Source organism: Podarcis liolepis (genome assembly GCF_965112155.1).
Source record: "Podarcis liolepis genome assembly, chromosome: 7".
NCBI lineage: Eukaryota > Metazoa > Chordata > Lepidosauria > Squamata > Lacertidae > Podarcis > Podarcis liolepis.
In genome coordinates this window covers 65,587,830-65,614,323 of record NC_139561.1, presented here as the reverse complement: position 1 = coordinate 65,614,323, position 26,494 = coordinate 65,587,830, and the positions used below count along the sequence as shown (strand labels likewise).

The 26,494-nt window shown below is 42.7% G+C and overlaps 2 protein-coding genes and 1 long non-coding RNA gene across 9 annotated transcripts in view; 2 read left to right on the top strand and 1 right to left on the bottom strand.

The window, feature by feature from the left end:
* The first annotated feature begins 721 nt into the window (after window positions 1–721).
* Window positions 722–8,021, top strand: RSRP1 (arginine and serine rich protein 1). Of its 4 annotated transcripts, XM_083512021.1 has the most exons (6): window positions 722–1,139; window positions 2,681–2,739; window positions 3,431–4,027; window positions 4,505–4,653; window positions 5,115–5,158; window positions 6,842–8,021. In XM_083512021.1, exons 1-5 carry the CDS (start codon window positions 1,066–1,068, stop codon window positions 5,121–5,123), a joined length of 888 nt encoding a protein of 295 aa, XP_083368147.1. In that variant the 5' UTR covers window positions 722–1,065; the 3' UTR covers window positions 5,124–5,158; window positions 6,842–8,021. The 4 variants fall into 4 exon arrangements, with proteins under 4 accessions (XP_083368147.1, XP_083368146.1, XP_083368149.1 ...); XM_083512020.1 differs by lacking the exon at window positions 5,115–5,158; XM_083512023.1 differs by lacking the exon at window positions 3,431–4,027 and having other exon boundaries at window positions 790–1,139.
* Window positions 8,022–10,379: 2,358 nt separating this feature from the next.
* On the bottom strand, window positions 10,380–16,591 carry SYF2 (SYF2 pre-mRNA splicing factor). 2 transcript variants are annotated; one of them, XM_083512041.1, is made up of 8 exons: window positions 16,434–16,517; window positions 15,724–15,745; window positions 15,362–15,469; window positions 14,789–14,914; window positions 14,400–14,517; window positions 14,190–14,280; window positions 13,003–13,101; window positions 10,380–12,474 (listed from the first exon to the last, which is right to left on the bottom strand). In XM_083512041.1, the coding sequence occupies exons 2-8, from the start codon at window positions 15,733–15,735 to the stop codon at window positions 12,309–12,311; spliced, it is 720 nt and encodes a 239-aa protein (XP_083368167.1). In that variant the 5' UTR covers window positions 15,736–15,745; window positions 16,434–16,517; the 3' UTR covers window positions 10,380–12,308. The 2 variants fall into 2 exon arrangements, with proteins under 2 accessions (XP_083368167.1, XP_083368166.1); XM_083512040.1 differs by lacking the exon at window positions 15,724–15,745 and having other exon boundaries at window positions 16,434–16,591.
* A 92-nt stretch (window positions 16,592–16,683) lies between these two features.
* LOC310710843 overlaps window positions 16,684–26,494 on the top strand; it is a 60,443-nt gene continuing 50,632 nt past the window's right edge. The window contains exons 1-2 of one of the 3 annotated variants that reach the window (XR_014528262.1): window positions 16,684–16,785; window positions 20,550–20,634. This is a non-coding gene — a long non-coding RNA (uncharacterized lncRNA). Of the gene's footprint in view, window positions 16,786–20,547; window positions 20,635–22,312; window positions 22,438–26,494 lie in introns of those variants that run through there. The other 2 variants (XR_014528263.1, XR_014528264.1) reach the window with 2 other exon arrangements.

Genomic DNA, 26,494 nt, shown 5'->3' with positions numbered 1-26,494 from the left:
GTAATCATGCAGATGCACAGGAGGAGCGGGTACACATTCATGCCTAGGTGTGTGTTTGGGGGAAAAGCTGAATTTTGAAGTGTGAAATGAAAATACTGTAGCACTCCGGACAACTTTGCTCTGGGTCGCGGAAGGATGCAGTTAACCACTAAAATGATGTATTTATTACATTGACTAACTTCGCAAAACAAAACGTAGCTTTTGTCTTGTCTACCATCATTAGGCTAACATCAGAAGAGCCTGCTGGATCAGGTCAGCGGCCCATCTAGTCCAACATCCTGTTCTTTCAGCAACTGGTATTCCGAAGCATTACTTCCCCCGATCGTGGAGACAAGAGTATAGGCATCCTGGCTAATCCAGGAGTCTAATTCTCGTATGAAGGCGAGCCATCCGAGCTGGGAAATTTATAACCTAAAAACACAGTTTCAATATGTATTGTATAATATAGAGGCCGGAAACTGAAGCGTGCAGCACAAGCGCATACATGCTCACTCGGAAGTAAGGGCCCAAAGTGTTCGATATGGCTTCTGACCAGGATAATGTGCAACCAAAGTAAAGCGCGCAGATCGGAGATGAGGCTGAAGGCGCCTTACGACAACCCTGCAATATAGCCCAGTTAACTGTCCCATGGATGCTTCGGGCGGAGGAGGCACCTCCTGGTCTCTAGGGCTACCGCCCAGTGTTCTATGCCCTACCCTCAATTCCGAACTGCGCTTGCGCACTAGCGCCAATGTTACGTTACAAACACATACTGTAATCCCTCCTCCTCCTGCCCCCTCCCTTCGTCGGTTGAGGATCTGGAAGCTTCTGCGCCATTTCAGTTGGTCTCGGGCGCCATAACAAGCCGGTCGACCTGGCGGCGGCTGTTGACTGTGGTGTGATTTTAACGCGGTTTGTTGTTCGGGGGATGTCTGTGATTTTTTGATTTTTTTTAAAAAAAACGTGTCTGACGACATATTTGAGAGAAAACCGAGCGAGCTTTATTACCAGCCCCGGCTTTTTGTGGAGATTTCCGAGCGTATTTTTGTTCTTTCGGCACCTTCCCTTCGTTTCCTTCTTCCGGTCATGGCGGTTACCAACGAAGGTGGGCTCTCCCCTCAGGCACCACCACAAAGCCAGGGCCCACCCGCCTGGTACCAGTGAGTCTGAAGCGATTTTTTTCTCTATTTTCGCGCGGGGAGGGGAGAACTAAAGGCTGTGAGGCGAAGCGGGGGTAATTGAAGGAGACTCTGGAGGCAGTGCGGCTGCTAACACGAGCTTTCTCAAGGCTTCCTTGCTCCTGCGAGAGAGAGAAGCAGGTCAATATTGGCCACTTCCCGAGGGGGGAGGTACAGACTGACACGGGTTGGCATCGGATTGACCCATCTCACTGGGCAGCTGCGAGGACAGAACGGAGGAGACTCGAGTTTGCCATCCAGAGCTACTTGAAGGGCAGGAGGTGGGGGGGGGAGAGGAAAAACCCGTAACAAATAAACCTATTATTGGTGGGAGGAAGGCTAAGGCTGATATGCTCATGACAGCCCTGTTAGGTAATTGTTATTTTTTTAAGTGAAGCTTCTGTAGGTGTACGAAGAGTATCCTCGTCGGATTGTGGTGCCAGCCCTCTTTGCTTCCAAACTCGCTTTTGTGGTGTGGCATTTCTTTAACTTGTTCGGAATTGTAACCAAACAAAACCAAGGAAGTAATTGTAGTTGTTCAGGGTCATTCCTTCCTGCCCTTGGCGTCCCCCCCCCGGTTGTTGCTTCCCTTTTCCATAATCCGTTTTGAGACTGTAAGATCCTTGGAGGCAGGCAGGAACCTCTCGTCTCTTTGTATGCAAGCAATGCAGTCGTGCCCGTGATTCAGAAGTAAGCAAAGCCCCGTTTTCTTCAGTAAGGCTCACTTCCTACCATGTATTGTTCACGGGTGTGGCACTTCGCGAAAGGTAATAAAGGGCTAGGGAAAAGGCTGCCAGCTTTTAAGTAGGATGGGGGGGGGAGTGCACGCGTTGGATTATAGCTGATAACTAATTTGTACGCTACCCTAGTCTGCTGCTTGAAGTAAAGTAGTAATTTATGCTGTCAAACATGTTTTTGAACAAACGTGTCTTTTGTGTAAACTACAATGAGAGTTCACAAGGGCAGTCCCCCTAAATTAGAACAATAAGCTGTCAGAAACAGCCAAATCCCATGTATGTTTCCCAAAAATAAATGTCCAAAGCAGTCTTGAGAATGTTCTTGAATGCTTCCTTTGAAATCAGCAGGGTTTAGTGGTGGTTGACATTGGCAGGATTGTGCTGTTTTTTTAGGCACTTGCATACTGAGCACCATGAGTCCTTTTTTGAAAAGCCCAGTAAAATCTGCTTTCTGTTAAGGAGGCTTTGGAGAAAGTAAAATTATACAGTGTGTGATTAACAATAGAGATAATGTTTTATCTGGGAGTAAGCACTGTTGAAGATGGGAGTAAAAATGCTTAGGAAAAGACTAGTAACTTGATCCTAACACTTTGAGTATGTTGAAAGTGCATCAAATTCACAGTACAACGTTGCTCAGTATTATGCCCATATTGCAGGGGAAGTACCTGAGAAAGTATTGATTTTTCTGTAGAACGAACTGAAGGATAATATTGTAGTTCTTCTTAAATTCTAATAAAATCTATTTTAAAAAAGAACTGACTGAATGGTTGCAACTCTTGTTCATAGGAATCCACAGCAGAACCATGGAAGTCCTGAGCAGAATGGGAGTTTTTCAGCACCTATTGGTATGTTGCTTATGGGAATGTATGTCTAGTGTTTGGCTGATTATGTTTTATATCTAAAATGTTTCCACCCCATTTAATTAGTTGTCTGCAATTCAAAGGTGCTTGCTGAATTAGGTGATTCAAGGCTCCAGACAGAACCTTTTTCCTGTATGGTTTGCTAGTGATAAATATTCCTCTATTTAAGGCATTAGAATAATTTTCATACTTTGTGGTAGTAATACAGTACAGTCAATATTTTTGCTTTGATTATTAATAAACACAAATTAACAAATAAAACTCTTAATGAAGAGAGCAGGATCATAGAACAAAAGTGGTTTGAAGAATTAAGGAAACAGGAGTGATTATACCCTAGCATGATAGATCCAGTGTGTTGTAACTAAAATGGCTGCTGTTATATAACAGCAGCCATCTTGATTGTTAAATACTTCATATTGCATACAGTTGAATGCCTCCAGCTCCATTGTGGCTCAAAATACTAATTTGACCGTTCTGTGATGTGAGTGGAGCATTAGCTTCTAGAATTCAAGCATTTTTGTTTGAAAGGAGGTTCTATGGCTGTCAAATGAAAGATCTGAACCATGCCACTTAAAATCTTTGAGGCATAAGGTTTTTATCAGTTATGACATTGTCATAGTTCACAATAGCAGAAGTTTTAAATCAAAACATCTATCCCTCCTTCTCCTAAACAAAGGAACGGGAACTGGGCAACCGAAAGCAGAAGGCACAAGTTTGAAAAATACCGAAAAGCAAAAATCTAGCAAGAAGACAGATGAGATGACAGTCTTTATGGATGACTTGACTTTGAGTTCACCAAAAGAAAGGTCTCGTTCAAGGTCAAGGAGCAGCTGTAGCAGAAGATCATCTTCAAGATCATCTAGTAGGTCATCTTACTCCACAAGATCAAGTTCAAGCACTTCCTCTTCTTCCAGAAGCTGGAGTAGGTCAAGAAGCAGATCAAGATTACGTGCTAAAAGGAATTGTTCTTGGAGGTGCAGAAGGTATTCAAGATCTTATTCCAGAAGCCGGTCAAGATCACGTAGCTACAAATACCGAGAAAGATACCATCCTAGATACCATAGGCGATACCGCCGCTCTCCTCCAAGATACAGATCACGTAGTAGGTCTCCTGGAAGACCATGCTATAGAAGATCTTACTCTAGAAGCAGGTCAAGAAGCCGAAGATACTATGGATTTGGAAGAACCATATATCCTGAGGCTTATAGAAGCTGGAGAAGCCGTTCTCGATCAAGATCTCGCAGTAGAACCCCTCTTCGCTTGACTGAAAAAGGTATTGGCAGATCATCAATCTATATTGGTGGAGAAGCATACTAGGATATTTTCAAACTTTGCTATAGAAAAAATATATCCCATCTTAGTTTAAAAAGTCCTGTCTAGAGACTTTTGCTGTACTTTCATTAACTGATAGAAGTAGAGATTTCTTCTCTAAGAACAGCTGTACATTGAAGTTACTTTGGTTTGGTTCAGTTCAGTTCAGTTCCTGTGTTCAAATCCTTAGTTGGTTGTAGAATCACTTGATGTGTTTGGGAAGTCACTGTCTCAATTCTTGAGTGTACCGTCTTTGAAAATCATCCCTACCCCCAAGTATAAATTCAGCTTTTCTGCTCAGTCATCACTAACTTCCCTTTATCTTGCATTGTGGAACTTGTCTGAATTCCTTTTTTGGTGGTTTCAGTTAGTTTTCTATTGCATTTTAAACCCATGTCACCTAGAGGGCTGAGTACCTGCTGTTGTTTATTTGTTTTAGAAAAAAGAGAGCTACTGGAAATCGCAAAGGCCAATGCAGCAAAAACTTTGGGGACAGACAATGTGGTCCTGCCAGCCAGCTTGAAAATTGGTACAATATCAAAAGAAAGTGAAAGCAGAAAGCCAAATGAGGAGAGTGTAAAGACTATGGTAAGTGAAATGGTTATTCAGATGCTAAAACTAAATGCTTTGAAAAACTACATGAAAAAATAGAGCTAGCCTTGTTTCATCATTTGAAAATAAATATTTGAAAATATTTTCAAAATGTAGTTAATATTTTTCAAGTTTGGAAACCAAATGGCAGATGTCAAATCTTAGCCTGTTGAGGTAAAGTTACCAAGTAATCCTAAACATCTGGGTTCTTTGAAAATGTTCTGAGATTTCCTAATAATTAAATAATAAAATGAATTTCGTATTTTACGAGCTCTTCAATTTACCAGTTGGGGTCCTTTTTCTTACGTTTTGCTGACCCAGATAAGGCTAATTTATATGGATGTTAAATTTCAAATGGTGTTCTAATACCGTGTCAAATTGTGATGCAACAAAAAGTTCCCAGAAATTCTTTATCTGGACACACGGCGCATTTTACATGCTTTATTTCTGTCTTATAGAAATCATGAATATGGTCTCCAGCACTGATGAAGAAAATCTGGTGGTAACTAAGTGATTGTGGGCTGTAGCTGAGCTAACTTAGGGGACGGAAATAAAAGCCAAGTTAGCAATAGCTGTATTATATTACGCAATTTCCAGAAGATTGGAAAGCTTTTACACAAATGAAATCCTATGGTACTCACTGTGAAATATCAGGGGCTTGTTCCATTTCTAATTTAAGCAAGAATTTAGACAGTTATAGAATGGTATTGGAAGCTCTCCCAAGTGTGAAGGGGGAGATCAGAAGAACCAGTCTTCACTTGCAAACAAGATCTAATCTCTATGAAGCTGGTATGTAGGAGTTAATGATGTAACAGTTATTTTGATAAAAATATTATACTTCATCAATTCATCTTCCAAATTATCTAGTGAACGCAGCATTAAGGAATGAATGAGGTTATATACAATATTTTCTGAAAACAGCAAAGATGAAGTCCCCTCTTTAGTAGGCATTCATGCCTCACAATGAAGGAAAGAGCAGGGAAAAGCTTGTTAGTCCCACACTTTTTGTTGCACTCTGTTGTTTCATCAAGTAGTGCGAAGGCAACTTGTAGTGGTGAGCCTTCTCTTCATGTGTTGGCTCCCCACACGCCCTGGAAAATTGTAATGGGGGGTGCCTAGATAAGAGTCAACCAAAGGTGCATACTTTGAGTCTGATCCTAACCATGTTTATTTTAAAGCCTGATAGCTTTATTGTAGGTTATTTTCAGATATGCAAGTTTAGGATTACAGCTGTAGTGCATTAGAACAGATTTTGTTCTTTCCTATGAGCTATGTGATTAGGTTTAAAATAGACCTTCCCTTTAAACAACCCAGAAAAAAATAACAGAAAATGCCAAAAAAGGGATCTGAGACTAGTATTACAGTGCGGGACACTGCCTTTCTTGTACCTCTGAGATCAATAAATTGAATGTATATATATAGAGAGAAAGAGAGTAGTTTACAGTTCTATTCAGAAGCAAGTACACCGAGTTCAGTGGCACTTCCTTCAAAATAAAAACATGCTTCCAACCTTTCATGTGAAAACTTAAATATATAAAAAAAGACAGAATTGGTATAGGGGTCTGGAAAAAGAAATCCTACATCTCTACTAATATGGTGCACATTGCAATAATGGATTTTTGTGGAGATTTGATTTCTGATATATGATCTATTTTTAGATATTTTAATATGGATTGTGTAAAACATCACAAACATTAAGAGTGGGGATAGAGAAACTGACCCTCCAGATACTGTTTAATTCCCAATTCTGTCTCAGCCAGTGAACAGGGATTATGCGGGTTATAATTTCACAACTGGAGGGCCACTGGTACCCTATCCCAGTTACAGATAAATCAGCTTTAAATCTGCTTAGAACAGGCATAGGCAAACTCAGACCCTCCAGTTGTTTGGGACTACAATTCCCATCATCCCTGACCACTGGTCCTGTTGGCTAGGGATGATGGGAATTGTAGTTCCAAACATCTGGAGGGCTGGAGTTTGCCTATGCCTGGCTTAGAAGCATAGGACAGGTAGCAATGTGGAGAGTGCTCTAATAGGAATTGAACTTTTTAGTCCTTACCTATGAGCTTTAAAGAGTCAAGTATGGAAGTTTGCACAGGAATTGATCTTTAAGCAGCTCTGTATGTCTTCATACATTGTTCTAATTGGATTATATCTTACAATTTATGTTAATTTTATTTTTCAGAATGCATTGTGGCAGGGTCACTGGCCCTAAAACCAGCAACTGTTCCTTTTAAAGAAGCCACACTGTCCTCAGGAAAAGACAAGAAAAAAGAGACCCCATCTGGTCAATGGATTCCTGTTGGGAATGAGGAAAATGTTATGTTCCATAACATTTCACCTAAAAGTACATCCTCTAGAGCATGCCAGTACCCATGATCTGAGCTGTTGAGGCATTATGGGGTTTGAAATCCTCTCAAAATTCAAGGTTTAAATACAGAATGCTTAAAACTGTATTAATTTGAGATTTGGTTTATTTTCCAGATATACTATAGGAGTTATAAAGAGGTCCAGAAATTACAGGTTGGAATCTTACATTTCTGTAAATAACTTTTCATGTGGCTGTAGTAGACTAAATTACAGGTGGGTAACTTTTCTCCTTGTGAGTCATGTAGCAACTTCTAGTGTTTAATGTGAGTGTAGCTTAATTACTGTACTACATATAAAATTATTTTTTCTACACTTTTAATACTTTTCAAGTCAACACTTTAAAAAGTGTGATTTATGGCTCCTGGTGGTAATTCAGTTGGCTTGTGTAGCTTCCCACATTCCTGTTTAAGCTGAACACCACCATATTTTGCAAGTGGCAGAAGGATAAGCAAAGAAAATTCTACTTGTGCTCTGGAAGTGGCAAAACTTTGAATTTTCAGTTGCACAAGGTTAATATATTTTTTTCTGCTGTCTTGTTATGGAATCAGCATAATTGCTCTCATGTTGCACTTTTAGTTAGAAGTAAAACATTTGCAATGTCAGCTATGACCTTCTGAGCTTGTGCATGTTCCAAGTACAACTGCTAAGAGCCTAGTGCTAGATATATGAATTCAGTTTTTTTTGTAGTTTGCCCCAAAGGCTTATAATGTTGTAATGCAAACTTAAGGTAGAATTTAAGTATGCCTTTCAAGCAGGGGGGTTTGGTTGGGGCAAAGTTTATGTCAGATGAAAGTAGGTATTAGGTAATCCCTATATTGTATGGATGTGTTGCTATTGCTAAATGTGATTAGTTCATATGACATTTAAGGAGAAAGCTAGATTTTGTGACTTGACTTAAAAGCTAGAGATAAGATCACTTGCACAAGCAGCACCTTTCTTTTAATATGCATAAAACTGGACTACGTGTATAAAATAAAAACTTTTAAATAAACCTATCCTGAATATTGTGTGACATTTCTGAGCATTTATACTTAACAAAAGTGAATGGGATGTTCAAGGCCAAAGAAGCATGAGCAAGTTGCACTTTTCCTCCTAACTTTGGTACCTGAAAATGAGGCAGATTCTTCTGTAAACTTCGTCAACAAAATACAAAACAGCCAACCTAACATCCACTGCAGCAAATGCAATGTTCACGGGCTGAGATTGTGTAATGCTAGCACCATCTACTGGAAGCTGTGAGGGTTTTGCTGTGAGTTGCTGTGTTTATTTCCAGGCCTCTACTGTAGCCAGCATTGCCTTAATTGTACGACATCCAGCTGAGGCGCCTGCTGCCTTGGAAAGCAAGGCCCTTCAGTAAAAGCAAAGGCATAACAGAGCAGGCAAACTTTTGTACTACCACTTCAAATCAAAATTGCTTTGGAACTGCAAAGCAAAATTACTGGTATTTGCAAGGTTGAGAACTATGCCCTCTTAACTGAGTTGTGCCTGAAGCATTTTGAATGTTAACATTTATTCAGAATTCTGCTATGAAGCTGAATCTTGAAATATTGTGAAGATGTCTCATCACTTCATCAAAACCAACTTGGAAAAGAGGAATTTCTTATGGTTGGCTGCTAAAAGCAATCCTTTTGTCTATATTCCGTCTGGTAAAAGCACATCTGAAGAAAATCAAATGGGATTTTTCCCCCCACAGTACCTAGCACCCCATGGTTTTTTCTGCCTGCTCCACCAGCACCTTGCCCAGTGTGACCTCTCGCCTCCCACCCTCCCCAGGCTCCCCATTGTTTACCTTGGAGATAAGCAGTGCAGCCAAAGGGGCCACCCAAAGCACCCAGCTCAATGAGCCCTCTTGTGAGGGCGCTTCGGGCAGTGGCCAACTGCGCTTCTGTGTCTCCTCACTATTTGCTGCCCCAAGCCCAGCTGACGCCCATCCTCTTGGTGCCAGGTGGCTGCTGCTGCAGTAGCAGCTGCTTGCTGTCTCAGGACCACCCATACTCACACCACTACTCCAGAGCCCTGGCAGCCTGCGGCCCACGTGTTGGACCACACTGATCTAGAGTTTTTAGTTCACACTGCTGAAGGAACCCAAGTTGTTGGCAACCCATCCTCTCCATTTAGGTACCTAATTTGTCACCTGGAACACAGTCCCATTTGAAGTATGACTGTCCATCTTGAAGTAATCCTTTTGGGTAGTTTTTGCAAAGATAGGGTCTGAGTTGACTGAACGATCTGTTGAGGATCACTTGTGTCTTCACAATGACATGGGTAGTGAGGCCAGATATTTAGTTTCTTCCTAAAGCCAATTCGGTTTCAGAGCTCATGCTTCCTTGTTAGTGACATGACATGCACCGGACATCTCTGGCAACTATTACAAAATTAAATTAACTAGGAACTGTGCCCCTGTTCACTGCTCTACAACCCTTCTGACATTCCCTCCATTAAAGCCCCATGAGCCTCCCCCTCCCACACCAAGCAACTGCTAAGCTTGCTTTCCCCCTTCCCAGCCCCATGTTTGAAGTCACTTGTACAATCCTGCCTTACACCTGCTTTCACCCACATCCATGCCTTTTTTTGTGTAACCCCTTCCTTGCACACAACACATCCCCATGGTAACTGCATCTTCTGCCGTCCACACATTGCAACTACTAAACAACCTTTTAATCTTCTGCCCAGTTACAAAGTCACCCCCCCCATTCTTCAGTCCCTTTCATGCACCTGCTTTCATCTTAAACCACTTTACCTCCCTTTTCCCTCTGCCATTTTTTCAACCCTTGCATGCCATTTTCATGTCTTATTCCCTCTCAAGTCCCTTTGTCCACACCCATTACATTCACCCCCTTTCCATTTTTTTAGCTCCTGCATGCACCCCAGCTGATACATTGCTGTATGTTTATGATGCATACAATAGTATCTTAAGACCAAACCTGTCATCTTGTTCCGTTAGGGAAGATTAAGTTCAGCTGATGGCTGCTGTACATATATGGGTTTTTGCTTGTTAATAAAATACCTCATTTTATTATCTACATTGAATCTGGAACTTCATGTTGGAAGACAACACATGGGAACAGGGTTGAAATACATTTGGGAAGGTGCTAGGGGATATTTGAGGGTTCTGCATCCTTTGTGGCAATTAATTTTCTTAGGTACACTACCATAGAGGGTGATTTTGGGCAGGGTTTGCACCAGCAAATTTTGTCACTTTAATTAGGTGAGCCACCCTTCCTAATTGGTTCAGGTTAGATTCACCCTGCTCTCTTCTGGCTTCTTTCTGCCCCCTCAGGAAAGGAATATTTACAGTAAGCACCTACTGTTCTGGTAATCCCTTTCCAGTTTCTTATAGCCACACTGATAACTTATGAAAACTATAAACTATTTTTATTTCAAATACAAGAACAGTGTGTGTATTGACAGTTATCAAAATTCATCAATAGGTGCCACTGGCCAGACTGCGGAGTACCTGTTATGTGATGCCAGGTTTTACATGCGACGTGTCTGACAAGTTTAGCAGCAGCTTCCTTCTCTAGCTTTCCCTTTACAATAGTAGGAATTCTAAAACTGAACAAAGCAGTGAGGCCGTTTCTCCAAGTCACCTATAAGGAAGGTATCTTCTGGCAATTCATGTGTGACAAATGCATGCTGCAACCTTCGTGAGTGCATGGCCACCTCCAAGAGCCCTATTGGGCATTGTTGTGAGATTGGGCAACTCTTGTTATATTCTGGAGTCGTCCTGCATTCATACCAGGGAATAAAACACAGGTTATGTATTGGTGGGCCTGCAGGAGGTCCTCCAGTCCATTTTTTTCCAGGTGCCATTTCCTCCTTATGACTTGTATCACATGATCCTCTTCAATGATGTCATTATTCCCTTCTGAGGCACAGGATAGCAGCCCACCCCCAAGTTAGGGGGGTTCATTCATTGCTTAGGCTTCCCTTTTTCTGATCCTTCTAAACTGCTCTTTCGTTAACATGGAAACTGGAGGGAGTTGCCAGTTAGTGAAGGTTTAATCACGTGTCCCTGCCGCTCCTAGGCATTGGGAGGTGATAAGCCATTTGTCTTCTAAGGGCCTCCTGCTTGTCCACTTGAAAGAACATCCTCGCAAATAACCAATGTTCTTCAACAAAAGCAATATTGGAGAACTGGGTACATACACAGTACATAAGTTTGCATTTCTAAAAGCATAAACCCCATGTTGTTAAAACATGCTTTGGTGTCTGTTAACCACATCTGGCTATTCAGGATTAAGTTACTCCCACTTGCTTCAAAGGCAGGGCTATGGAAATGATTTGTCTACTTTGGAAAGAACAGCCCTAACTCTTCATATTTTTCTTTGTACCACCACTTGGCTCCTTTACCACCACCACACATTTCCATTTTGTCAGCAAACCAGGCAAAGTTCTGCACTACCCGATTTACCACAAGAACGGGGGTGAGGATCCTTTTTTGGCTAGTGGCCAAAGTTTTCATCTCCCCACCCCTGGTGGGCCAAATTTGACAGGTGGGCTCCACTAGTAGGAACTTCAAAGCGCAGGAAGAAGTTTGTACTGGAATCCTGTTAAAAGGGAAAACCTTTTAGCTGAGTTTCTCTGCAAACTGCATCCTGAATCAGGAAGGTGTTGGCATGGAATCCTGCCAAGCTGAGCAGGATTTGACCCCTGCTCATCAGCTTTCTGTCTTGGCTGCAGACACCTGTTCCCTGCTGGGAGTATGTGTGCATAACCAAGGGAGGATTTAATTCAGCCCTCTTGCCCATCAACTAAAATCATAACTCTTGACAGGCAGGTGGATATTGCTTGAAAAATGGCTTCGCAGGCCAAACAGAAACCTCTGGTGAGTCAAAATTAATCCATCTTTTTAAAGTTTTACATAGTTGGATAACTAATTTAATCAAACCAACATATAACTTACAGGTTTACATTTGAGCTTGAGTAAAAATGCAGCCTTTTAGCATATACAAAGGCAGTGGTTTTGACGGAAACCTCAGATACATAAAAAAAAAACCTGAAACAAATTTGCTTTAGCTGGAACCTAGACTTAAGATATGAAAAGGAACAGAAAAGGGGTTCTCTGCCAAAATTCAAATGATGGTTTTTCGATGGTTACATACCTATTTATGTTCAAGACAAATTTGTTCTTGAGGAGCAATACTTCTTGGACAAGCTTAATGTTCGTACTACCTTGGTTTACAGTTCAAGGTGCTTTTGCAAAACAGGTTTTACACTTAGGGAATTTTTGAAAAACCAGGCCGGCTACAGTGCTGAACCTGCCTCTGGAACTTTCTAGCTTAGACAGCTGTTCCTCTTTCCAGGTTCTGTTTAATCTCTGCAGTATATTTCCCATAGAACCTCTCAGCCTTCTTGTTGAACTTGGCATTTCTCTCATTAATGTAGTCAATATCTGCATCATCGTTGTATGATCGTCTCCGGCTGTATTTTTCACGTTTTTGGATTCTGGAAGGAAAATTAATGCAGTGAGACTGTGCCTAATGCAAACATCTGTTCAAGGACGATTTTTCTTTTTTTGCGCCACTATTTCAGCTCCAAATGCTCAAAGAAATTTAAATAAGAATTAAAGTCAACAGAATTAAATAACAGAATTAAAGCCAATTAAGAGTCAAATTGTCAAACAAACCAAATAGCAGGAGACTATTTAAAAGACCTGACTACTTTAAAAGACTATTTAAAAATGTTTTTACTTGTCTTTGGAAAAAAAAAAGCAGAACAGAGAGACAGATGGAGTTTCAATGGGACGGCCTCCTAGGTTTTGAGGCTATGACTGAAAAAGCTTTGCTACTCATAAGGATGAACCGAATGGCTAAAAAAGGTGGAAGCTGGAGCTGGACTTCATAAACAGATCTCAACATTTGTTTGTGTGTGGTGGGTGGGTGGGGGTGTCATACAGGACAAGATGCTCACAAAGTTCTTTTAAGAAGCTCCGACATTGTAATTAGTCAATGTTTCATTTGCTTTTGTACTTACTGTTTTTCAAGATCCGAAACCATTCTATCAACGCCTTCTTTACATGGCACATGAGTTCCGTGGAGAAGGCTATTTGAAGTCGGAAATAAATCTTCGCCACTGAATGAGGGGGAAAAACAAACCCAGACACTTTAACCAGTCCATTACTGACAGTATTAATATACATGTCTTCTGGATTTCATGCCCAGCAAATCTCTAATCACTTAATGGGGACGAGAGATTTTCCTACTGAAACAAGTACAGTAATACCTCCCTGAACGTCTGCCTTGTCTAGCGTCCATTCAGGCGAACGTCCGCAGCAAACCCAGAAGTACCGGAACAGGTTACTTCCGGGTTTGCTGCTTGCGCAGAAGTGCAAATTGCTCCGTGCGCGCGCGCAAACACAGCACTTCGCCCTGCATCCTTTTCAGCTAGCGGCTAGGGCTACGGAATGGATCCGGGCTGCAAAATGAGGTACAACTGTAGCCAGACATTGTGTATAGATGGGCTTTGAAGACACTCAAACTCAGGGTGCAAGGGAGAAACGTGCTAAGAGGAAGGCACGCTTGGCAAATCCACACTATGATCAACTCCCACCCAGAAACAAATGTCCCCACTGTGGAAGGGTGTGTGGATCCAGAATTGGCCTCCACAGTCACTTACGGACTCATTGTTAAAACCGTGTTTATGGAAGACAATCTTACTCGGCTACGAGTGATCACCAAAGAAGAATAAACAGTTGCCTTGACCTTTTGAGGCTTAGCTGGGATCTATCCATTTAGCCACAGCAGGTTCTCTCACAAGGGTCCAGTTGATACAATCACCCAAGTCCAGATGATCCTGCTGCTCTTTCTCACAGAGCAGTTGCAACCAATTACCCTTTTGTGAGATGTGGAGGTGCACAGAATGCCTGGCAGCAGCAGCAGCACTGAGTAGAAATGGCAATTCTTTGCTGTCTGCTGCTGCACCTCTACCTCACAAGGCATTAGGAACCGATGGCCTCTGTGAAGTACAAGGGGGAACCCAGCTCCTTCAAGTTATTCTCCAAGGTACCAGAACACTTATGTCTTTTCTTAAGATGCTGTATTAATTTTTGCATTTGTATGCTTTTTAGAATTGTAAGTCACTCTGACGCACTTGATGTAAGTGCCAAATAAATGTTAATAATGCTAATACTAATAATATGGGGCAGACAAAATAAGACTTACCTTTCTTCTCTGAGTTTTTCATATTTCTCCAGGTCAGGTCTGATCTGCTTGGTCAACCTCTGGTACTGGCGTAACTGGGCTGCTGCATAATCTATGAAGTAAAAAAAGAAGTAGTCTATTGTACTACTAAACATAATCACTTGTTAATAAAAGCTTTTGATTTTATTCACACTCAATGGTTGGAACAGATGGGGCCAAACACCTTCTTACCAGAAAATCCAAGATCAGGATTTTTCTTCTTCCTCTTCCTCTCAAATCGTTCGGCATCCTCTGCGCTGATTTCCAACAGTTTCACTCTCTCATAATCTTCTCCTTTTGCCACACACTCCTAGCACATAGCAAGAACATATTGATATTTTGAAACGGGTTCTCTTTCAGCACAGTGAACTTTCCCAAGGCTAAATGCGTTCTGCCTGTCAAAATATAACCAAGACTGTACTCCCATGGACAGTTACTGTGGGGATGCACTTTGGCTCCTGCCATTGGTAAGAGGACCTGGGACCACTAGAAGACTGCCCCCTGCCTCCCAAGAATATCATCAAGGGGGAGACCAACCTGACCACATCCTTTGGCCAGGGAAGGGACAACTGTTTGCTTACCTTTTTCTTTTCCTCCACTTTTAGTTCCCATTCTAAACGTGCCTTTTTTGCTTCCCAGTTTGTTGGCAATTTCAGCCTTTTATCTTCCTCCACAACCTCCTGGTGATTTAACTTGCGGGCTTCATTCTTTTAAAAAGGAGAAGAAATCAGAAAGATGTTTAGAAAACAGAGTTTAATTTACTACAAGTAAAACAAACATGCTAAAGAAGATCACCCTCTAGGACAGCTGTCTCTAAGTCAGAAATCTTTGATCCACCATATGTTGCTGATCTAAAACTCTCATTGGCTGCAGCCAGCATGGTCAATGACCAGGGATGCTGGAAATTATAGTTTACCAACATCTGGAGGGCTAAAGGTTCCCCACACCTGATTTAAGGCAGCAGAAATTTTCCCAAAGCAAACTGATTTTTTTCTGACTCAAACCTGCATTTTAAAAACCCATTTTACTGGAGCCCCTAAGCAATTGTTAGGTTGTAAATTCTCATGCTGGCTTACTGCTACATATGCACTCCCTCCAAGCTAACAAGCAGGGACCAGAACTGTTAGCACCAACACCATAATGAGAGATCTCACCCTTTTCAAATGAAGCTCTCTGAATTTCCTAAGTCGCTCCTCTCTCTTCTGTGCAGCCATCTCTTCTATTGTAATGGAAGCAGGTTCTTCTGGTGTGTCAGAAGTAGCCTGAAAAGTCACCCACATGTTAGAAAAGAAAGATCTGCTTTTGAGATTAAGTGTTTAGTATATGAATATAAGGAACAGTTATACTCTCAGCACCAAGGAAAAGATATATTAAGACATATAAAAAGCATTAAGCATGCCCATTTCCACAAGAACAATGTAAGACCACAGAAGCTTTCAAGCTATGTCCTTAGAAAGCCTTCCTTAGCAGTAACAACAACAAAAGAGAAAGCTCAATGATGATATTTATAACACACCTCACCTATCATGTTAGGCAGACTGAAAAATAGAGAAAGTGATCAAGACCCCCCAAACACAAGAGCACAAGAAAAAGCAAAATCCATGAAAATAGCCCCCAGTGCTGGCAATGCATATTCAGTTGCAACAAGGCATCTTGGAATGGTCATGATGTCACATACATTACAGTGTTCCCAACACAGACCTGCTCCTGCTGTCCACATTAAGGCAGCTATGGAAAAGCTTTTAGAGAAGCTGCGGAAAAGATCAAACTGGAATTCTCTACAACATTATTTCACACAGCTCTATTTAGGGTGACATTGCAATTTTTAATTTTTAAGTTACTCCGAGTAATTTGTATGAATCAGAAGCGCAGGCTATAAGCTCTTATAAAAGGAAATCAATAAATGTCCCCTCCCTGACAAAGCCAGAGCCATTTCCCGTCCATGCTGTACCTCCTGCAGCAGTGACAAGAGAGATAAAAAGAGATTAAAAGATCCGGCTTTCCCCATCCCCCAAAACATCCCTTCGCCATCAGCTCCTGCCTCGGGGTTCCTCAGCACTTCCTCACCTCCAGGTCGATCCCTTTATCTATCATCCCCTCCTCTCAAACCTCTCCCTTCCCTGCCTTCCCCGGTTCAGAGGCGCCCTCAGCCGTGAAGCTTCCTCATCCTTCTCCTTTCCTGGTCGGCCATTTCCTCCCCAACACTCTCCTCTCCTCTTCTCTCACCATCCCAGGCGAAGAAACACCAAGATCCTCTACCGCCGCCATCTTCCTCTTGCCCTGTTCGTAAATACTGAAGCTACTTCCTGGCTTTTCCCTCTCCCCGTTCCGCCTCTCCTAATGACGTAGACGCCTCCTAATGACGTCTAGACTGTAAAAGGAACAAACAGTAAAGGGCGCGGGGGTGGGGTACGACAGCGCACGTATTAAGGAAACGCATGCGCAGTCTCTGTCGGCCTCATGAGCGGCAGCCGCTCGTCGCAGTTGCGGTGCAGCGCCGCCACAAGACTGAGGAAGGAACTGCATAGCATAGCAAAATAGGAAAAAAGGCGTGAGAGTATGGACTATATCAGGAAAGGTATGTATAAAGCCAGGGTTACCATATAGGCACAGCAGACCCACTTCCTGTAATTCAAATCAAGAGCACCTATTTAATGAATTAATTTTAAATTCCCTTTTTAAATCCCACTCAAAAGTCATTACCCATAAAAATCCATTCTCTCCCCCCCCCCCCGCCAAGCTATGCTTACAAATGAACATGGGATGGCAGTATAGTTCTAAATATTCATCCACAGATGTTAATGGAATAGAATTTGATCATTAAGTAGACCGGCCACCTTTTCTTTTCAGCTCTTCTGTGAGCAAGGGCACAGCACCTCAGAGGAGATGCAGACTGCCTTCCTCATGAAAATTTATATTTTTTTTAATGGACACTGGCCTTTGGTCATGTGCAGTGCTTCCCCCAGAAACCGGCTCTGATTTTGAGCAAACGTAAAGTGGTTTGTCGCTCTGAGAATACACACCGGAACATTTAAGATCATACGCAACTAAGTTCTGCTCAGAGTAGACCTATTGAAATTAATGGACCTAAGTTAGCCAAGTCCATTCTTTTCAGGGAGTCTACTCTGAGTATGCTGGATACAAGTCATTCTAAATATTTACTTAACCAGTAGACTACTTTTCCTTATCTATATGTTGTTCTAAACATTTAGTTTCCACCAGAGAAATGCCTCTTCTGTGTAAAGGAAATTGCGCCACAAGTAATATATATTAGAATAAACAGTAGGGGGAGAACAACCCTGGAGGAATACCATTATGGCCTATCCACAACGGCCTCCTTATTCTTGTTGCCCCATAAGAACAGCAAGAAAAGAGATAGATAATCCACACGATAACACTTGACAACATGATGCTGTATGCCTACCTCACTTCAGCACTCTTAGTAATCAATTGTTTAGCAAGTGACCTATTAATTTATTGATCAATCAATCAACCTAGAGATAGAAAATGAATACAAGTCAACCAAGGAGAAATGTTTAAAGACTTGGGGTTGGTATCCAATGTAAGCCTCATTGAAATCAGTCTCACACTTTACTAACCTGTTGTTCTTGAGGATAGGCATCAGCCTGGCATTCTGACCAGGCAGGTAGATTTATGTCTACATGGCAATCTTATCAACAAGGTGAAACCAATACCTGAGTGACAGGGAGGGAGAATCTGTGGCCCTCCAGATATTGTTGAACTCCAGGTTCCATCAGTCCCAATCAGCATGGCCAATAGGGGTGATGGTAATTGTAGTTCAAAAACATCTGGAGAGCCACATCACTCCTATAGGAGATGCTGCAGTTGATGTTTTACTGCTGCTCTCTACTAGGTAATATGAGATATATTCCATTATTAAGTAATTTTATAGACACCTGTCAACAATATACTCTTCCTGGTTAGCAGCTAATTTCAAGGAAGGTTTGGAGAGGGAGAAGTCTCCCTCAAAGAGAGCTGCTCGCTAGTCTTGCTATATCTGTAATTGCATCTTTATACAGACTTTTTTTCTCTCTGGCTTTGAAGCTGATGAGTCAGATTTGGCCTTAGGACCTCTAATTGCTGACCCACATCAGCATCCATGGAAAACCATGAATTGACAAGGTAGTACAAGGTGAAGTGGGAAACATTTTGACAAGATGTGAGAGACCCAGCTCAATCATAGCTGTAGTAAGATGGGAATATAGAATGATTCTTTGGAAGTGAGAGCTGGACCTTAAAGAAGGCTGATCGCCGAAGAATTGATGCTTTTGAATTATGGTGCTAGAGGAGACTCTTGACTGCAAGAAGATCAAACCTATCCATTCTTAAGGAAATCAGCCCTGAGTGCTCACTGGAACGACAGATCATGAAGCTGAGTCTCCAATACTTTGGCCACCTCATGAGTAGAGAAGACTCCCTGGAAAAGACCCTGATGTTGGGAAAGATGGAGGGCACAAGGAGAAGGGGACGACAGAGGACGAGATGGTTGGACAGTGTTCTCGAAGCTACAAACATGAGTGACCAAACTGCGGGAGGCAGTGGAAGACAGGAGTGCCTGGCATGCTCTAGTCCATGGGGTCACGAAGAGTCAGACATGACTAAACAACTAAACAACAACAACTGGGATGAAAAACTTCTGTGGCCCTCCAGATGTCATTGGACTCCAGCTGCCATAAGCCCCAAGCAGCACAGACAATGGTCAAGGATGATGGGAGTTGTAGTTCAGCAAATGTCTGGAGGGCCATAGGTTCCCCACTCCTGCTCTACAATTAAAATAAGATGAGAAGAAACGAAGGCGGCGGGGGGGACGGGACACTGTTGGAGAAAGAGGTTTGGAAGAGACATTCCTTACTCTTTTCTAGTAGTGTTACACAATTTTACACAATGGGGATTGCTCCAAGCACATTAAAACTTGGGTAGATTTATATCTGCCCTCATCTACCTTTAAACAAATGTTCCCCATCAAAATACTTAGACTAGAATAAATCACAGACACTTAACTTTCCAAATAAGTGAATTCTTTACTCACAGAGATTCCCTAAGGTAAATCAAACAAGTCTTCATCTGCTGGCAGTGAAAGAAAGGTGAAGAAGTTTCCAAACAACTCCCAATGAAAAGTACTTGGCTTCCTTACAAAAAGCATCATGCAATATTTTGGTTAGCAAAAATGCAGTCTATAAAATTTCCCTTTTGGAGAGATTCAGTTCACTTGCAGGGAGCCATAGTCGCATGGCTCCTTCTTTGCTTTGTTCCAAGCACAAAGAGGAAAAAAGAATGAGAAATGAGGGAGCAAAGGCAGCTGATAGCTTGCATACCCACTCTGGTAACTTGAGTTCAGGTCTCAGGTTAACCCTTTCATGCAAGCATGTATGAACTGTAAAGGTAAAGGTACCCCTGACCATTAGGTCCAGTCGCAGACAACTCTGGGGTTGCACGCTCATCTCGTTCTATAGGCCGAGGTAGCTGGCGTTTGTCCGCAGACAGCTTCCAGGTCATGTGGCCAGCATGACTAAGCCGCTTCTGGCAAACCAGAGCAGCGCACAGAAACGCTGTTTACCTTCCCGCTGGAGCGGTACCTATTTATCTACTTGCACTTTGACGTGCTTTCGAACTGCTAGGTGGGCAGGAGCTGGGACTGAACAATGGGAGCTCACCCCATCAAGGGAATTCAAACCGCCGACCTTCTGATCGGCAAGCCCTAGGCTCTGTGGTTTAGACCACAGCGCCACCTGCGTCCCTTGTATGAACTGTAGTAACTGTATATTACAACAAAAGCTTCCTAGCTGTGAGCTTGGTTCAGCAGGGTAATAAAATAATCAGAGTGAACTGGGGAACTTTGAAAGAAATTGCTTGGGAAATGGTTCATTTGTACACAGTGACTGCATTTTGATGTCATGATAAACTATGGTAGGGATAGATATAGATTTAGGTTTAACAGCCCCCACTCCCACCGAGCCTAAGGATATTTATTGTCACAGTAAACCACAGTTTGTCATAACGTCCAAATACAGCTAATCTCGAAAGTAGCCTTGAGCTCCATGACTGAGCAAAGGTGAAGTAAAAATCCCTGTGCCTAATGCACCACACAGCCTCCTTAAATCAAAGTTTTAATAAATGTTATGTTGAGTAGAAGTGCTTTTAAAGTGTGTGTAAAATGGTTTTGGTGCTGGTGAATTTTTATGAGGACTTAAGAAAAATTGCAAACCAATGTGGAAATGTGGAGAACTGAACTTAAATTTCAAAAAAATGAGAGCAAGAAATGGAAATTGGCCGATTTGCGTGTCCATAACCCTTTCCTCATTGTTTTACTCTTTCATTTAGGTTCAACAAGATAAAAGGAGAATTCGATTGCTTTCACTGGCTTTCTTAACCCTAAAGAACTTTGAGAAGAGAGCAAGTGAAAATTGTGAGTAGAAATAAATATCTACCTATTTTTTGGGGGGAGGGGTGTCAATACCTCTTTAAATTACATCCTGACTCCCCTCCCCCCCCCCCGTTGGACTGCAATTATAATCATTCAAAGCCCACAGACACATAATCGTTTGGCCAGGGAGCAAAAAGACCCTGACTGATGCGCTTAACAAAAATTAACCTGGTTACAGTGGTACTCTGTTGAAAATGAGAAAGTGCAGGGGATCAAAATCAATGCCTTCACAGCCAAATGACTGCAGGACTGGCTTTGAATTTCAGCTAAATGCCCTTAAAATGATGATCTTAATTGCATTATATCAAAGCCCCTGATCAGATAGTTCAGATGATGATAATCTATCATATTGGATGTGGATGGCAAGGGGGAAAGGGGAGATGATATCTCTTATGCAGAGGTTGGCTCAGGACCTCCATGCGCTGCCCAGAGCTTCCCAAGCCTAGGTTACCCATGTCCATCTTGTTTCATCATCCCTGATCATTGGCAGTCTTGGGTGTTGGGGCTGTTGGTAGCTGGGGTCCAACAACATCAGGAGGACCCCAAGTTCTCCATCCCTGCATGACCTCACACAGAACTTGCAGGCATCCCACACACAAGAAACTTAGAGAACACATTGTGGCTGGAACAGCTTTGGCCCCGTTTATTAACTTGTAGCATTGTGTGATTATTTGCACGTGTGAATTGACCATCTATAGATAGCTTATTATACAGCTTTGATTGAAATACAGTGGATTTTTCTTAGCAGTACAGAGGAACCTCGTGTTACGTACCATCCTCCTTATGAATGCTTCTGGTTACGAGTTCCGCTAACCTGGAAGTAGATGCTCCTGGTTGCGAACTTTGCCCCAGGATGCGAGCGGAAGTCACGCGCCGGCGGCGTGGCAGCAGCAACAGGCGCCATTAGCGAAAGTGCACCTCATGTTAAGAACGGTTTCAGGTTACAAACGGACCTCCGGAACAAATTAAGTTTGTAACCGGAGGTACCGCTGTAGCTGGGCAGCAGACTGAGCAGCCACAGAGTTAATCTCTAGAGCCACATCTCCCGCATGCTATGGGGAAATGTATTTCTTCTTAAATTACAGCCAGCATTATAATTTAATTCCCAAACATAATTTCCAAGTTTGAACCTATCTGTAGGCTTGATGTTTAGTAGGTGGTCCCTCTAAGAAAAGTCCTGGGTTGATCAGGCCAAAAGCCCATCTCATCCAGCACCCTGGGAGGAATTCATTGTAGCTCTAGCTTAAAGGATCTCAGTTGTGTACCAGTTGCACTAGCAGAATGGCTTGCACAAGACAAGGCACAGGAAGAGGAGGGGCAGGCCCATCTGGCTCAGTGTTGCCTACACTGACTGGCAGTGGCTCTGTAGGATTTCAGACTTGAGTTCCCTCCCAGCCTTACCTGGAGATGCCGAGGATTTAACCTAGGACCTTTTGCATGCAAAAGAGATGCTCCCCCACTGAACTAGTTCCCTTTCCCAAATGTGAGCCACCAATGCATTTTCATTCCATGTTTGCCTGCATTTCACACATGTGCAGCGAGAACCTCTGCACAGAAACGACACAGATTCCTGCGTGAACTCCCGGGAGCAGTTATTTGCATTGTTAGCAAATCTGCTTCTTGCAACCCGCCCTTTCTTCCTTCTTAGCCAATATTTGATCATCTCCCCATCGCTGCTGATAAATTACTATGATATTTAAAGATCTTCTTGAGCTTCGCTGAGCGATGCCTCTAAGTGGCTTGAGAGTGGAGATTTTGCTTTGCAGTACCACTCGTCATCTTCTGGTGGGTAAAACTCTTTTCCTTTTTAAAAGCCGGAACCTTGCAGAGTTTCCTGCAGAAGAGGGGCGAAAGGCATTAGCTCTGCATTTAAAATGAAGCAGATTTACAGTATATATCACAGAAATATAGAATGTCAGTAGCAGTCAGCAAGGACTCAAATGCCCATAATCTTTCTCTCTCTCTCTTCTTTCCGGAGTTTAGGACTGTATGATGCAATCCAAGCAGAGAGTTAATCCTAAAACGTTTTGGTGCTGCTCTAATTTGGGTTCATCATTATGTCAAAAATGGTTCAATTCCAGTATATTGTTATGAGTTTTGGCAGGGGGGAAGGGCTAGGCTGAATGCCTGGGCCCCCTTCTAATTCCTAGATCCAACATTGAGTCAAGGAATAGCCAGGCCAGCCTGGGAGATGGATCGCTAAGAGACTGATGGAAAGGGGACTCTATGCCAGATGACAAATGGATGGAGCCTCTCCAGCTCTTAGATAGTTAAACGGACAAAGCCTAAGTTTGAGGGCAGAGTTTGCTGTGATGTGGCCTAGAGGAAAAAGCTGCAGGCTGGAGAGAAAATCCAGAACAGATTTAGGGGGTGCAATGCGGGTGTTCTGCTGTGCAAGCAGGAATCCTTGTGTTGATGGAAGAGGGGAGTTAGCACTACATTGGATTCCACCCTAAATATTTAACTTGAGCTACTGCATTTAATAATAGAGAGGAAGAAACACAGACCAAACTGGACATGATGAAGGTAATGTGGCCACTGGACTCCTCTGTCTGGCCCTTGGGACCCTTCAGTCCTTCCTCTAGCTCTTTTGCCTGATTGAAATGTGTCCTTGAACTGTGACAATGCCTCTTGTTTGCCTGGATGCTGTGATGTGTGGGGTGTGTGTGGATGGAGTGTGGCCTTCTGCACAAAAGTAAGAGTCAAATCTGGAATGCCTTCCCTCAGGTAATTTGTGAGGTGGAGACAGTAGTGGCCTTTAAGAACCTCTTAAAAACGTGTGTTCTTGCACCCTGACATCTAAGTCTCCATTTCGTAAACGTCTCAGCTTTATGGATGACATAGTTTTCAGCTGTTTTCAGCTAGTTTTTAAAGAAAGTTTTATTGATTGCCATTGTATTCTTTTTTAAAAAAATGTAAACTGCTTAGATATTTTCAAAAAAATATTATTCTCAATAGTATTATACAAAAAGAAAAGTCCCAAAGAGACTTAGCTAGAGTTGGGAAGGCCTGGGGAAAACCCAGAAAAATAGGGGAAAAACCCAGGTTTTTTTTCTGGAAAAAATGAAAAAAAAAAAGTATATGGAATATTCAAACTATATCAAACTGTTGTCCCCCCCCCCCCATTTTTTTCTGGAAAAAATGCTTTGGAAGAAACCCTGGTTCTTCCGCCCCGCCCATTTTTTTTGGTTTTTTCCCCAGGCCTTCCCATCTCTAGACTTATCACGATAAAATACAAAGAGGTAAAATCAGTTAAAAGTCATTTTTTAAAAAAATTGTGAAAACAATGTCCAGTACAAAATTCCTCAAATGCTTATTGAACTTTACAATAAGAGCAACAAGTCCTAAAATGTTAAGCAGCACACATATTTCCAAACAAACAAACAAACAAATAGGCTGTTCTGCCCCCCTGCCTTTAGCTCCACCTACTTTTGCCTTTGGCTCCACCCATCACTGGCATGTGACCCTTGGAAGGATTTCCATGAAGGAATGTGGCTCTTGGGCTAAATATGGTCTCCCACCCCTGGTATTATGACTTGGGTAGTAACTCTTGGCACCATAATAATGGTGTAAAGATTGTATTCCTGTTTTCATTCATGGAAGAGATGAGTGACAGCTGATGGAAATGGAATGCAGGAGAGGGTGGACCTTTGGCATGATCCAACATGGCTGTTCATTCAGAAGACCCTCTTGCTCTTCATGTCCACAGTGCCTGGGGTGGGACAACAACAACATAGCACTTGGTTGCACGAAACTGTTTCTTTGGCACTCAGAATTCCAGGCACAATTTTTCGTGCGCCTGCTGTGTGCCTGCAGAACAGTAACACAGATTGGGCCCTCCCCACCCTCATGTTGGGGGGCATTGTGTCACAGGAAATGAGCGAAAGGAGAGTAAACTCTCCAGGCACCAAGGGGAGGATAATGTAATGCTTCCCTCAGATCAATGTGGATTTTGGTTTGCGAGTTATTAGGCCAAGGTCATAAACAACCCCTGTGACCACAAAAGTAAAATAAAACAATAAATCTCGGGTTTATCTCCTCTGCTGCCTTTTCACTACTACTACTTATTTTACACACACACACACACACACACAACCTTTGAACCAAAAAACACCCTTAAGCATCTATTAAATATTGCAGAGGCCACACTTGTATGTGCGAAGATAGAGTCTGGAGGATTTGGACCATGAATGAGGATTAGGGTGACCATGTGCCCTCCTTTACAGAGGACAGTCCTCTCTTTGAAGTAGTCTTCTACTTGAAGGGCTGCATGGTCCAAGTCCTATTTATAAAGAACCATAAGAAGGGAGTGTGGAGTGGGACAAAGAGCTTGAAGTAGATGCCCATCGACAGGTTGCAGCACCTGGACAGCAGATTGAGCAGTCACACCCAGGCCACCAGGTCAGTCATCTTCACTATGGTGTGATGTATTGTCCTTCCATTTAAATAATTGTAATTATTTATAAAATTGCACTTACGCTACATACAGAGACACACACAAGCACATGGGTCTGCCACCCCTGCTCGTTCCATTCGCCAACCCTACTTGCCCCTTTGCCAGCCCCCTTTCTCCACACCTGGCCAACTGCAACGTGACAACAGCCTTACATTTGTATGTATATAAGGAAGTCACCAATTTTATGCAAACAGATGCCCTCCGTGGTCCACTCTCTTGGCAATCTAAGTGGCCACACTAAGGAGCTTTGAGCCTTTGATTTCCAGCATCTCCTTCAAATATAGAAAGTAGTTTCAGAGTAAATGGACCAAAGGCTCCATTCAAAGGAGGCTTGCTCTTCGCACTGGATCATTTACCGAGCTTTGAGGTCAGGGTCATCACCCTGATTACTCTTCATTTAGGGCAAGGACCCAGGCCACCCCCTCAAGCCACACTTTTTCTGAGTGTTTTTGCCTGGCTGGAAGTTGCCCTTAAACTCTAAGAATGCTTCTTGCTTGACTGAATGGAGGATACTAAGTTGTGTGTGTTAGAAACTAGCTTACAATCCTAAGGTAAAATTCACATTTGTTTATCTGACCTCTTTTGCATTTGGCCCCACCCACTATGAGGATATGGTCCCTAGGCTGAAAAAGATCTTAATTCTGAGTAGACATGCATGGGATTGCATTTTAAGTGTCTGAATAAAGGAGGCGAGAGTGGGAGAGAAAAACCTTTGAATGTTGTGTTTATACACACGGGTTGTATGGAGTGTTAGAGGAGTGATAGTACCAATGGTGGGGGACACGTCATGTTTCTTCTGGGGTAGTTTGGCCAATTTTGGTGCCCACCCTGCACTCAGCTCTCACTTGTGGCTCCTAGAAGTTGTCAGCATGCAACAGTGGCCACACCTGGGAAATGGCTATCTGACTGGCTAAACCAGGTGAGGGTAGCCGATGGGTCTGAAACCCTTGGTGAATTAGGAACTTCCCCTGCACGTGAAGACAGGTTCTGGCAGATTGAGCAGATGAGACCAATACTGGGTCCAGTGTTCAAGAAGGTGGTTTATGCACATGCTGTAGAGGGAAGTGATGGGCAGTTGGGGCTCGTCAGCATGAGAAGGTAGTCCATCTAGGAAAAGAAAGACTCTGATCCTAAACCTCTGCTGCCTTGTGGGATATCTTTGGGAGGAGTAAACCCTACACAAATCTGGTGTGGAGTCCCTAAGACAGTTGGATGGAGCCTTGTACGCCTTCTTCTGTCAACTCCTGCAGCCAAGCTGGTGCCAAATGCATTCCTTTGGTCCAGATCAGGAAGGCCAGGTCTTGTCATCTGGGCATCCCAGGACCTCCATACTCACTGCCCAGGCTTGCAACCCGGGGAGGTCACTTCAGTGCTGCTATTGCAGCG